The following is a 12934-nucleotide window of genomic DNA, read 5'->3' on the forward strand; positions in this document are numbered from 1 at the left end:
TTCATGCATTCCACAAGGTTTGTTGTCATGTGGCCCCATCGACAATCTCCGCCAAATGCCCTTGTCCACTGCTCTACTGGTATGTTATCCACCCATCTTCCTGCATCTACATTAGACAATATAATTTCATCATGGTAATATTTAAATGACAGCTGAGTTAGAGCATTTACCTGTTCAACAGTCTTTGTCCTTGCAATCCACGCTTTCTTGTAAGATGGAGTATAATTATATCTTATGACGATATGCGATATTATTATACTCACCTTCACTGGTGGGTCTTTGTTAACAAGCGGCAAAATGTCTTGACATATCAATGCATCGCTTAATTTACGGTGATCTTGTTCAACGTTAGCTGCAATGCAACTGTGAGGTGGGTCTATAGAAGCTATCTTCCAAGACAACTGAAATTTACAAAGGATGTTACGACATTCGATGACATACCTTATCGAATCAGTGCGTTTCACAATGAAATCAACAGAGTTATTCATGTGAATTTTTTTGATAACTCGCACACATTCTTCTTTAGTGCGGAACATGTCTCCCACTTTTAACTCACCCTCTGATCGTGGATACGGGTTATAAAAAACACTGTTGGATGTTTCATCGTCATGTAGATCCATGTTTGTCATATGTTGAGGCGGATTGTATACATGACTTGGAGGTAATGACACTGGTTGATCATCATCTTCAATGTTGTTGTTCAACATATGATCGACCTGTGTCTCAGTCTCTTCTTCTTCTTCATCAACGACGTTGACTTCTGCTTCTACTTCTAGGTCGACGTCATCTGAGTTTTCTGAATCAAATTCATCTGATCAATCTTTCCTTGACGCATCATTCACACCAATGTATCCCTTCAATCGTCCCGGTCGCCCTCCAACAACTCAAATACAACCTAACGACTCTAGCATGGGTCATGAACTCAACTATGGCGGTACCCCTTTGATGCATACAGAAGACTACGCTGATTTGTCTGACTATCTAAGGCAATCTATTGCAGTTGATGGTGATGTTCATGGGCCCTCAGATACTCAAACACCTGGGGTGAATCATCAACGTGGGTTAGGGCCACGAGTTCGGGTAGCTAGGAGATGTGGGACCGGAGGTCGGTTAGGTGATCCCGGTCATCAACATTAATCTTTTTTGTATAAGCGGGTATTAATATTAATATGAATTGGTCAGATTTCGACTTTGTCTATCATGTAGAATATTTTTTTTTAAAATTACAAAACACACGCAGATGTCAGACCAATTGGTGTCTCCCTTAAAGCTTAACACATAGGTGTCAATTGGATTGACAACACATGGAACACTAACCAATCCAATTGACGCCTCCTCTCTAAGTTTAAGAGCAGACGCCAATTGATCTGACGTCTCCTCTAAAAATGGGGTAAATTGGGGATTTTTTTTAAATCATGATTATTTTGAGATTTTTTTTAAAAATAATGGGTATTTGATTAAAAAATTCGTGTAAATAAATCTAAAGTAAAGTTTAATCCATTTCTAATTAATCCATTTCTAATAAAAGTTCCAAGTTCCAACAATGTTGACACCGGAGTCATCGAACGGTTTAACATTTTTCCCATACGATATAATCCATTTTTGTTTTTTTGTTTGGGGAATACACACCAAACAAGCCCTTATCACAATTCTATCTATCACAGGCCCAATTCACAGCTACCTCTTTTTTTTTCTCATGCTCTCTGATTCTCAACTTGTGATTATCCAACACTAATTGTTTTCTCTTCGGCCATTTCTTTCGGTACTCTCTCTCTCTTCGTGTTTTTTCCTTTTCTTTTTTAATCATTAGCAAATAGAATAGGTAATTCACGTGCCCCAGTTGTTCGATCCTTTTGAACTTGCAATTTCAGATACAAAAGTTCAAATCTTTCAAGGTGGGGTATCTGAATTTTGATTTTGGGTAGCTTGATGTGATGTTACTTCGGTTTCGAACCTGGGTCGTTGAGATTGTGTAATTTATTTTGCTATTATTATGATTATTTTAATTGTTATATGTTGTTTTGTAATATGCTTTACTCCTGGGAAATTGATAGAAAAAAAAGTCAGAAGTGAAAGATTTTGATGTTGTTTGTAACATAGGAAGGAACATAACATGATTTGGTTGATTTAATTTTATATATCAATTTTCATCGTGATTGATGATAGATGTTATTTTCATGCTTGTCTTATTATGGGTTGATTTGGTGAAAACTGTTTGAATATTTATTGTAATTCTGTTAGTATACTTGGATGTTGATGCCCTAATTTGCTTGTTGGTTTCAATGATTTGGAGGAATCTTGTTCTATCAAATTCACTTGTTCTTGCAAATAACCCTTGTTTGCGTTTCAGCATGCGAATCAGACCTTTGTTTTAGACTTTAGGCTAAGAGTGCCTTACTAACCTATGTAGTACTGACACTTTAGATTGAATATGTGTTTTGTGTTCGACATTGTTGTTTCATTGTTACTACAAACCAATTTTTTCATTGATTAGGTTAGGTTAAGAACATCATGTTTTGGTGATTATAAAAAATGGATTATTTCTGATCACATCCAAGTTCTCATTTGAAGATAGAAGTGACATAACTAGAATTGAATGACCTGTATAATATAGAGTTTGAAGATCAAATCTCAAACCTTGAATGTTGAGCCTTATAGTAACCAATGTTACCAAATATCTGCCACGGCGGCACTATGGTGGATATACATGGCAGTTTTTGGGCTTGCCGCAATGGTAAATATCAGCCGATATTGCAGGTTTTTCTGCCATAATCTGCTATAACAGTGCCACAAAGTGGCCGTTATGGCAGGATTTTGGCTCTCCGCCATCGACAACTCTGATAGTAACCACAGTTAGAACTTGTAAGGGATATAATGGTAGAATTTTTTCCACCCTTGCCAGATACCATCCAGATTGTTTCTATGTGTTGCTGATGATGAGGTTTTAGGAGATATCTTCTTTGTGACAAAAGACAGTGACAGCATTTAATCCGTGTAGCCGATCCCGTCAAGCGAACATAAAAATCCTTTTTTTTATGTGAATTAAATGGCCAATCAATGACTGGTTGAGTGCTTTGAATAATGTTTGTGAGACTGGATTAGCACGGTATGATGGAAATACGGAAAAAAAAACTCTATTGAAACATTGCTGTGTAAAATAAGATTATATATCTAAAACTCTTTATCCTTCTCATTTAATATGATCTGTTATGTGATTTTGTTTATGGCAGTGATTTCTCTTTAGCATAGAAAATGAGTTCATTGGACGCGACTAGGGCAGAACTTGGCCTTCTTGTTTTGTATTTGAACAAGGCTGAGGCAAGGGACAAGATATGCAGAGCAATACAATATGGTTCTAAATTTGTGAGTAATGGTGAACCTGGTACAGCGCAGAATGTAGACAAAACAACCAGCTTAGCACGAAAAGTTTTTCGTCTATTTAAGGTTAGTTTTATTTGGGGTCAACCAAACATGTCAAAATCAATTCTGTGTTCCAGCAGTGAAACCAAACATACACGTGATTAGTTTATTTAATAATAGTCACTCTTACGCTTCACCTATTTATATCGCAGTTTGTCAATGACCTGCATGCTCTGATAAGTCCAACACCACAGGGTACACCTCTCCCTCTAGTTCTGTTGGGAAAGGTACGATGATAACTCCAAGAACATTATCCCCTTTTCATCTTTAATTTATTTTCCTAATCTCTTGTCGAATGTTTTTTTTTCAGTCCAAGAATGCATTGCTGTCCACTTTCTTGTTTCTCGATCAATTTGTGTGGCTTGGTAGAACCGGTATCGTCGAGGTAAGAAATAAATATTTTCGTCATCATCCCGTTGTTTGTTTGTACTATTATTACATGAGAATACACGACCACAGTACTTACAAGAATATTATCGTGTAACTACAGAATAAAGAACGTACCGAACTACTCGGCCGGATTTCTCTCTTCTGTTGGCTGGGTTCCTCAGTGTGCACCACCTTGGTTGAGGTTTGTGGGTTATACATATGCGTGAACCAATCATGCCCTTTTTATTTCCTTACTTTTTTAAACCTTTGCATAAATTTTATTCGTTGATCAGCTCGGGGAGCTTGGAAGACTCTCTGGATCCATGAAGAAGCTAGAGAAAGAAATCAAGAACAGTAATAAATATGATGTATGTTGTTGTCTATGCTCGTGTTTGAATTCTTCATAGTTTCCGTCTCTGGTTTACTTCGTGACTGCGATTTCCTTACTTCAATTACTTACGGATGCAGAATGAGCAATACCAGGCCAAGCTAAAGAAGTCGAATGAGAGGACTCTAGCACTTATCAAAGCAGGCATTGATGTAGTGGTAGCTGCTGGACTACTTCAGTTGGCACCTCAGAAAATCACTCCCCGCGTTACCGGGGCTTTTGGATTTGCTTCGTCTCTTATATCTTGCTATCAGGTGCTTGCTACTTGCTAGTATAACTAAATTTTTTTGTTTCCTATATTTACTTTCACAGACAATGATCTCTGGTTGGTCTTATGCAGTTGCTTCCTCCGGCATCTGCCAAGTCAAAAACATTGTGAGCATGGAAGAATAATCTGGCTCCCGTCATGCTTCGTTGTTGTTAAATAAATGTATGAATTTGTCAGATGCTATAATTGGTATGGTTTTCATCTTAGTAGAAACAAGACCCTGTTTGGAGTTGGTTTCAAAAACCATTTTGTTGTTTCAGATTCTGTCCTCACACGCTTTCGATTATATCATAAATACATAAATTTATCATCCTCTGAATATATGCCATGTTAAATTAACTCTTAAATTTATCATTGAAGAGAAATTTTCTATGCTTATAAATGAACAGTTGGATGATGTTAAATTGATTATTTAGTCAGAAATTGTTTTCTTCTTTTCTTTCTAAAGGTATCTGGTTTTACAGAATTTAGTAACAAGAATCTCATCTTCAACCATCAAACAGAAGATATTTTTGTTTGGTCCGATCATATTAATGGCAATTACACTTCAAAAGTAATTACAATGGCTCCTAAAAAGTACTAGAGGACGTCATTCATACTGCCGTTTCCTGATCTTGGATTTGGAAGCTTTACTTTTTGAAAGAAAAAAAACATCAAATTCTTGTGTTGGCTTGTTAGCCACAACTTGGTCCCCTCATTTCCATGTGTATCACCGTAATATTGGCCTTGTGCTTCGTGCATACGTTGTAGCCTAGAGGATGAGTCCTCCATTGTCTTCGGGACTACATTGCCTCCACACTTTTGGTAGTTTCTTGGTTTTACTTATGTAGACTTTTACAAAAGCTAGGGTGGCCGGCTTCGAAATGGACTGACAAATAAAGAAACCTTTTTTTCAATATTTTCTGTAACACTTATTTTTTTAAGGGAAATGTTTATCCGTGCATCTTAGACTCTTGAAAATTCAAAATTGTCCTTCATGCTTTTGGAGAAGTCTTTCTAGACTCACTCAAATTATACCAAAATGCGGTATTCTGAAATTCATTCTATTTCGATCAAAATATGATTCGAAGATGCATCTCCGTATAATATTTATGTGTATCCGTTGATGTATCTTCGAAATGTTCCTGAAGTCCATTCACAGATATTGGAAGTGTGGTAATTGCAAGGAGGGAATTTCTTCGGAAGATGCGTCTCTAAAAATCCTCTGAATGGATAACATCATTGTCCTAACATTATAATTTCTGAAGTCCATTCACTGGTATTGGAAGTGTGGTAATTGCAAGGAGGGAATTTCTTTGGAAGATGCATCTCTAGAAATTCTCTGAATGGTTTTAGAATAACACCCAACATTATAATTTGTTTAGGCGAAGTTATATTAACATAAAATCAAAGTAAAATTGTAGTAAAATCAAGTTTAATTAAAGTTAAATGAAAGTATTAATTCAAAAATGTCATACCATATATAATATTTGTCCGTAAATACAAAAAAAAAAAATACATCCAAACGTAAATTATTGGGTATCTCGAACCCCTTACCTTCTCCTCGTCCGACTGTATTGAACGATATTTCGTAACTCGACAACCATGTTCTCCATGAGGACTAACTAGGGACTTTCATCCTCAAAAAATCCTGCCTATATGTCTGCTTTATCCATCTCCAGAACATGTCGACAGACCGTCGTCACACTCTCGGTGTGGTCATCCTGAGCCTCAAGTACCTCTTGGTTAGCTGGCCTACGTGGTCTTTCAGGAGCATCTGGTTTCATGATATGGCGTGACATCTATAGAGTCAAGTCATGTATTCGTTTGCATAGAGCCATTGTACACGAGCCAGTACTTTACGATACTCCTTTGGTATCAGATGACTCTCAAAATCGTCAAGTAACGTGTCGAGATCTTTGCGGCAGACGGTTGGAGGAGCGGACTCATAGAGGGTCTCAGAATAATTTGTAGATAACCAAACTGTCACTTCACTCGCTCGGGAAGATAAAGAAACATCATACCTGACCTACATGCCACCCATCCGGAGTATGAGGAAATGACGTCAAATGGACGCGTCTCGCAATGACCTTTATATGGGCATAAACAAATTCCATATATATAAGATGGTCAAGATGCATTATGAATGACTCAATCACATTTTTTCCTCCGTACGGAATAAATGCGGCATGCAGCACACGACCAATCCTCGGTGTAGGCAAACACATCTTCAAATCCGCTGATGCGAGGAAGTGAGAGATGATCGATCTTTGAAAATGGTTTAGATACAATATTAATAGCAAGTGTAACAAATTAATTATGAAAATTTTAGTAACAACTGTAAGCAACGTACAACTCCCTGTTATCTGCTTTGTCTTCTAAAGACAACTCGTAGCCAACTTCGAGTGCAGGTAGACCAAACATGCGACCCCCAGTGGTACTCGTGAATCGCAATCAAGTCGATCAAATATTGAAGGTAGACTACATCGACATAGGTTGCACTTTTGTCTATAAAAATGGATGTGCCAACCAAGAACAAAAGATAACACCTCAATGCGCAAGTCTGATGGTACTCAACATGCATGTCATCGCCTTCGACGTCCACAACCTTATGCATATGGTATTTATAAATCTTTTCTAAAAAACTAAACCTAACATGAACACCTCTTGTGTCATATGCCTCTTGTGAGGCCTCAACTGGGTCAGCCCCCAAATGGGTGACCATCATGTCAACGCCTTCCTCTCGATTGATCCTCTTGTGGCTCGTTAATTTCCCTTATGGAAAGATGCAAGAGGCATGCGACTTCATCCAAGGTGATGGTCATCTCTCATATAGAAAGGTGGAATATAAGTCTCTGAATGCTACCTCTCAGCAAAAGTCGTCTGCATATCGTGGGATATGGTCATGTACGCAGTAGAACATGAATCGACAAGACCAAAATAGCGGTGAACATTCTGAAACCAATTAGTAGTGGATTTACCCAAATCCAATATATTTCACCCATAGTTTACTGATTTCAAACATGTACGCTTATGTAAAAATAAAATATTACCATCAGTATCAATTTAATTATTTGAAAACATATGTATTGCAAAAGAAATATACTATCCTTCCAAGATATACCTTGCATCATGATCTGCATAGATATGAAGTAAGTATGTGTCAAATGGGCCTCCTAGATCACTCTCTAAGGGTTCAACGACTTCCTCCTAGCTTTCAGGGACTTCAGAAATTTCAAGACCTACTGCATCATCTAGAAACTCGTGGTCCTGTGAAGTGTATGCCTGAGAGAAACAGCAACGAGAAACGAGAAATAGAACCTAGGTGTTGCAAACTTGATGGTTGCGAACCATCAAACGAATTATCATTAACATGTGGCTTTGTAATTTAACCCATAAACTAATTAAACAAATCATTTTAACTAATTACATAACCATACAAATTAATTAAATCAATAATTTAAACTAATTACTTACGTAACTTTGCCACATCCTACGGACAATGTGGAATTCAAATTTGGTGAAAACCAACATGCATTAGAACATGCATGTCATAATCTATTACAATACATTAGAACATCATCTTGCTGCTCTGCCTGTTATACGAACTTCTCCTATGAGATACATGATAATCATTGTGTTACTGATTATGATCTACCGTTTGATATGAAGATTAATAAAACTTAGATTAATGAAAACCAAGTCTTTCATGTAGATGAGACTATGCAGATGAATGTTACGCAGAGGAATACAATGTCGGTGACGCATGAAGGTGATTGCTTAGCTACATAAGTCTTTGTAGGTTCACAAGCTAAGGCTACTGTGATGCAAACAAGTAATACGATGACTACTGCTAACGGACCACATAATTCAAGTGTGCATGATGTGGTCTTTGTTACACAGGAAGCAGAGAACAGAGGATTGTATGTAGTGGAAAGAAGAGAACAATTAACTTAGGCTAGAGTGGAAGTGATGAAAATACATAGAAAGAGCTTGTTTTGTTGAGAATATAATCATGTGTTAAAGTACCATTTTGACAGAGTTGTCGAAATATCGAAGAAGTGTATCTCGACTGAAATTTAGACTTAACTTTACTTTATTTTTTTAACTGAGTTAGGTTAGTTGGAGATTGCTTGGTGTGCATGCAATCTCAGCCTATACATAGGGAGGTACCATATCATTGTATACAGGCAGTTGCGTATAGAAAAGATTGAATAAACTTCAGTTTGAAGATAAAGAGAAACTGTGCAAAAATATTCTCCTTCTTTCCCTTTACTCTCAAACCCTGATTTTTCTTTTCTTTCTCAATTCATCTTTTGTTTTCTTCTTTAATAACCGTTGTGCAGCAGAATCATATTGCAAGAAAGGTGTGGTTGACTCACTCAAGTGAAGAGTGAATAACAATATAAGAAATCAATAAGAAGAATTGATTCTTGTTCACCAATATTGATTTGGAATTCTCCAAGTTTTTGGTGTACTTCCAAAATCTAGTATCTAGAGCATTGACTATGTGATTCTTGGGAAGCATAGCGCGATGAATCATCTGAATGGGTATTTTCCAGCAAGTCTTTCAATTATGAATGGTAAGAATTATGATAATTGGTGTAAGCAAATGGATTTTTTTTTTGTTATCAAGACATATGGGATCTTGTGAAGGAATGAATAACTCCACTTGCAGAAAACGCGACTGATGAAGAAAAGGATGCACGCAAATATATGAAGAAGAAAGGTTATAAAACCCTCTTTATAATTCATCAATGTGTCGATCTAGACAATTTTGAAAACTTGAGTGAAGTTGAATCAGCGAAAGAAGCATAATTTTTTTAGAGAAATCGTTTGGAGGCGTTGAGAAGGTGAACGAGGTGAGATTACTGTGAGAACAAAGATTCTTAGTCCTTGTTTTAATGATATCAAACCTTTTTAGTTGCTCATAATGTGTGCTTTGGACGGTGTCATCATATCATAGAATGCATTCATCCTCCAACATGCTCAAAGTATAAGTTTAATGTGTCCATGCATATATGAGCATCTCATAGATGTGAATAATGCACTTGATCATCGCTGGTACCTTAGGTTCATAAAAGAATGGTTTGAATTTACCAAAATACGTCTCAAAAAACCAAAAGTTGACAGTCTAAGAACTTTGAGTCGACTCACGCCTTGGAGCGGTCGACTCATTCATACATATTCCATTATGTGTAACTCTTGGGTCTGAACAAGTTGAGTCATAGGTCGACTCAATCCTGGAAAAACTAAATGAGTCGACTCATCCACATGTTGCGTCGACTCATTGCCTGTTTCATTTGAACCATGTTGGCACGGGTCTGAACAAGTCGATTCATAGGTTGACTCAACACTGGAAAAATCTGTTTGAGTCGATTCATCCCCTGTTTGAGTCGATTCATTGCCTGCTTCACTTGAGTAGTTTTGCCTCGAGTCTGAACAAGTCGAGTGACCTATGTGAACAGGTCGAGTGGTTGCTGTTGGTACTCAATTTTATGTTGTGTATTTTTGCAAAATTATTCTGTTATGCCTATTACTTGGTCCATGCATCATATATATATATATATATATATATATATATATATATATATATATATATATATATATATATATATATATATATATATATATATATATATATATATATATATATATATATATATATATATATATATATATATATATTCTAGAGTCTCTCTTTCAACAAAACAACAAGAAAATTGAAAGATATGCACTAAAGTTCCTCTTCATCTTCACTCTTCATTGCATTTTTCAACAACTACACATAACAATTTTTGTTGATCATAGTGCATTGTTGTGGTGATAACGTCCAAATAGGATTGTGTAATCTTAGTTTGGGTAGAGGCATTGAGTGGGTTTTTCTTGAATAAAATCATTGGGGTTTTGTCCTCCAAGAATTGGGGGGTTTTTGCACAAATTTTTGCTTCTTAAATTCAGCCGAGTGAAAGGTTTGAAGAACAATGAGTTCGTTCAAACAAGTAGCGGTAACCAGAGGATTATGAAGAAAGGTTTGGGTTCAAGCGTCTTGCGATTGAAGTCAGCCAAGCTAGAACTTTGGAGAACGTGGAGTTCTTGCAATAAGGTAGCTACAACCAGAGATTTCACGCATATCCGATCGAAATCAGCCGAGCTAGAGTTTTGGAGAACGTAGAGTTCTTGCAATAAGGTAGCTACAAACGGAGGTTTATTCGGAACACTTGAAGGACTTGGTTCAACTCGAGTCAAGGGGAGAGAAGTGAATATGATCTGCAACAACACTTGGGGTTGGTTGGTGGTGATTATTTCTTCTCTTGTATAAACTTTTCAACTTGATAATAAATATCTCAATTCTAGTTTTAGAATTGGGGGCAGACGTACCCTAAGTGAGGACCAAAGGGGAACTACCTAAACAAATCTGATGTTGTTCTCTCTTTCTCTAAACTCTCTAAATTATGCATAAATTGAGTCTTGTGTGAAATTGATTGTAAAATTAATCTCGCTTAATTGTTGTGCATTGAAGCTGTTTGATAAATTGGTGCAATCACTTTGATTGCAACTAAGGAAAAATCTGCATAGTCAAATTGAGTGAAATTGAGACTTAGTGTGGAATGCACACCAAGTGTTTGATAAAATTAATGTCACACAAGTGTATCAATATTTTACTTATTCTCTTATTGTGTTAACTCATCATTAGCGGTAACTATATCAATGATTGGTGTAATTAATTGATTGATTAAGATAGTTGTTGATTATCTTTATCTTAGTCATTCCATTTGGTTTCACGCATATCTGATCTTTCCATTAACGGATCGTTTAAACGATTGTGGTCTAGGGAGATTTCGCAACCTTTGAAAACAATTTTTAAAAAGTGATAAATTTTAAATACTGATCTATTAAACCCCCCTTCTAGATCGATACTATCGTCTAACAAGTGGTATCACGAGCACCGGTTCATCTAGTACTTCGCATATAACTTTTTAGAAAATGAGTAACGATCCTAAAGGGGAGTACAACAGAGCGCCTATTTTTACTGGTGAAAACTACAGTTATTGGAAAGATTCTATGCGTATCCATATCAACTCTATTGATAGAAAGGTATGGAAAGTCATCCAAGATGGTCCTATGGAAATAACCATGACCAATGCAGATGGTGTTGTTATACCTAAACCCGAAGCACAATGAAATGAAGAGGATGAGGAAAAGTATAGCTATGATTGGAAAGCCAAAAATATGATCATCACCACCTTAGATGTTGATGAGTATTATAGGGTTTCCCATTGTACTAGTGCTAAAGCTATGTGTGACTCATTGCAAATTACCCACGAGGGAACCAATGATGTCAAACTAGCTAGAATCAACACTTTAACTCAAGAATTTGACCTTTTTCATATGAAGGATGGTGAAACCATTGCCGATAAACCATTGCCGATATACAAAAGCAATTTTCTCATCTAATCAATCAGTTAAATGCTCTTGATAGAACTACCTCTAATGATGTTACTGCTAACAAAATCCTAAGATGTCTTAACAGGGAATGGCAACCAAAGGTCACCGCGATTAAGGAAGCCAATGATCTAAGAGCATTGGACATGACAACATTGTTTGGTAAGCTTCAAGAGCATGGGCAAGAGCTCATGAACCTTAAGAAACATGAGAAGAGTCAAAAGAAGGAAAATAAGGAGAAATTGAAGGACACATAAAGGAAGTTTATCGCTTTAAAGGCTTCAATATCTAAGTCATCCACCAATGATACGTGTAAGAGTGAATCAAGTGATGATGATAAAGATTCGAACGAAGACATGGGGCTGTTTGTAAGGAGGTATAACTGATACCTTAGAAAGAATGAAGTTCAACATTCGGATAAATGTTAACTATAGAAGACAATCAAAATTCCTGAATCGAGAGAAAGGTAAGACAACTAAGTCAAAAGGATCATGCTATAATTGCGGAAAGGTCGGCCACTGTAAGCCGGATTGTCCCTTGTTGAAGAAAGACAAAGGAAGAGACAAACGTCACAACAAATCTAGCAAAGCTAGAAGAGCATACATTGCATGGGAGAGCGATAATGAGTCCTCAAGCGATGATAACTCAAGTGATGAAGAAGAAAATATCAATCTTTGTCTTATGACTCATCAAAAGAAGAAAAAGAATGTAAGTCATTCTAAATATGATCATGTTGATAAAATGTCTTATTTTGATTTGCAAAAAGCCTTTAGTACTCTACACAATGAGTCCAAGGAAGCTTTTAAATGCTTAACCTCAAATAAGAAAATTTTCTGCTATTTAGAAAAGAAGGTTTCTGATTCCGAAAAGGAATTAGAAACTTTTACGAAATCTATGATAGAGTCTACTAAAGGCAAAACTGAAAATGATAAGGGATTTTGGTTCAGATGGTATGGATGTTAAACTTGTCACATTTGGCAAAGACAGGTTAGAACTCTTCAAGCTAAATTAGACAAGGCTTTACAACCTAAAGTTACCTTTGTTATTGATCAATCACATTTCAT

General features: G+C 36.5%; 1 protein-coding gene across 4 annotated transcripts; it reads left to right on the top strand.

The window, feature by feature from the left end:
• The first annotated feature begins 1556 nt into the window (after positions 1-1556).
• Positions 1557-4766, top strand: LOC127127158 (peroxisomal membrane protein 11C). Of its 4 annotated transcripts, none has more exons than XM_051056283.1 (8): positions 1557-1762; positions 3231-3444; positions 3573-3647; positions 3731-3805; positions 3911-3991; positions 4083-4157; positions 4258-4431; positions 4518-4766. In XM_051056283.1, the coding sequence occupies exons 2-8, from the start codon at positions 3253-3255 to the stop codon at positions 4554-4556; spliced, it is 711 nt and encodes a 236-aa protein (XP_050912240.1). In that variant the 5' UTR covers positions 1557-1762; positions 3231-3252; the 3' UTR covers positions 4557-4766. The 4 variants fall into 4 exon arrangements, with proteins under 4 accessions (XP_050912240.1, XP_050912241.1, XP_050912242.1 ...); XM_051056284.1 differs by having other exon boundaries at positions 1622-1895; XM_051056285.1 differs by lacking the exon at positions 1557-1762 and adding an exon at positions 1771-1972.
• The last annotated feature ends 8168 nt before the right edge of the window (positions 4767-12934 follow it).

This window comes from Lathyrus oleraceus, chromosome 3 (genome assembly GCF_024323335.1).
Source record: "Lathyrus oleraceus cultivar Zhongwan6 chromosome 3, CAAS_Psat_ZW6_1.0, whole genome shotgun sequence".
NCBI lineage: Eukaryota > Viridiplantae > Streptophyta > Magnoliopsida > Fabales > Fabaceae > Lathyrus > Lathyrus oleraceus.

What these genes read in the sequence shown, in the direction of transcription:
- LOC127127158 (XM_051056283.1), top strand. Translation starts at nt 3,253, where the DNA reads ATGAGTTCATTGGACGCGACTAGGGCAGAACTTGGCCTTCTTGTTTTG. An exon ending in TGTGCACCACCTTGGTTGAG is followed by an intron (nt 3,992 to 4,082) that starts GTTTGTGGGTTA and finishes TTCGTTGATCAG; the next exon opens with CTCGGGGAGCTTGGAAGACT. An exon ending in CTCTTATATCTTGCTATCAG is followed by an intron (nt 4,432 to 4,517) that starts GTGCTTGCTACT and finishes GGTCTTATGCAG; the next exon opens with TTGCTTCCTCCGGCATCTGC.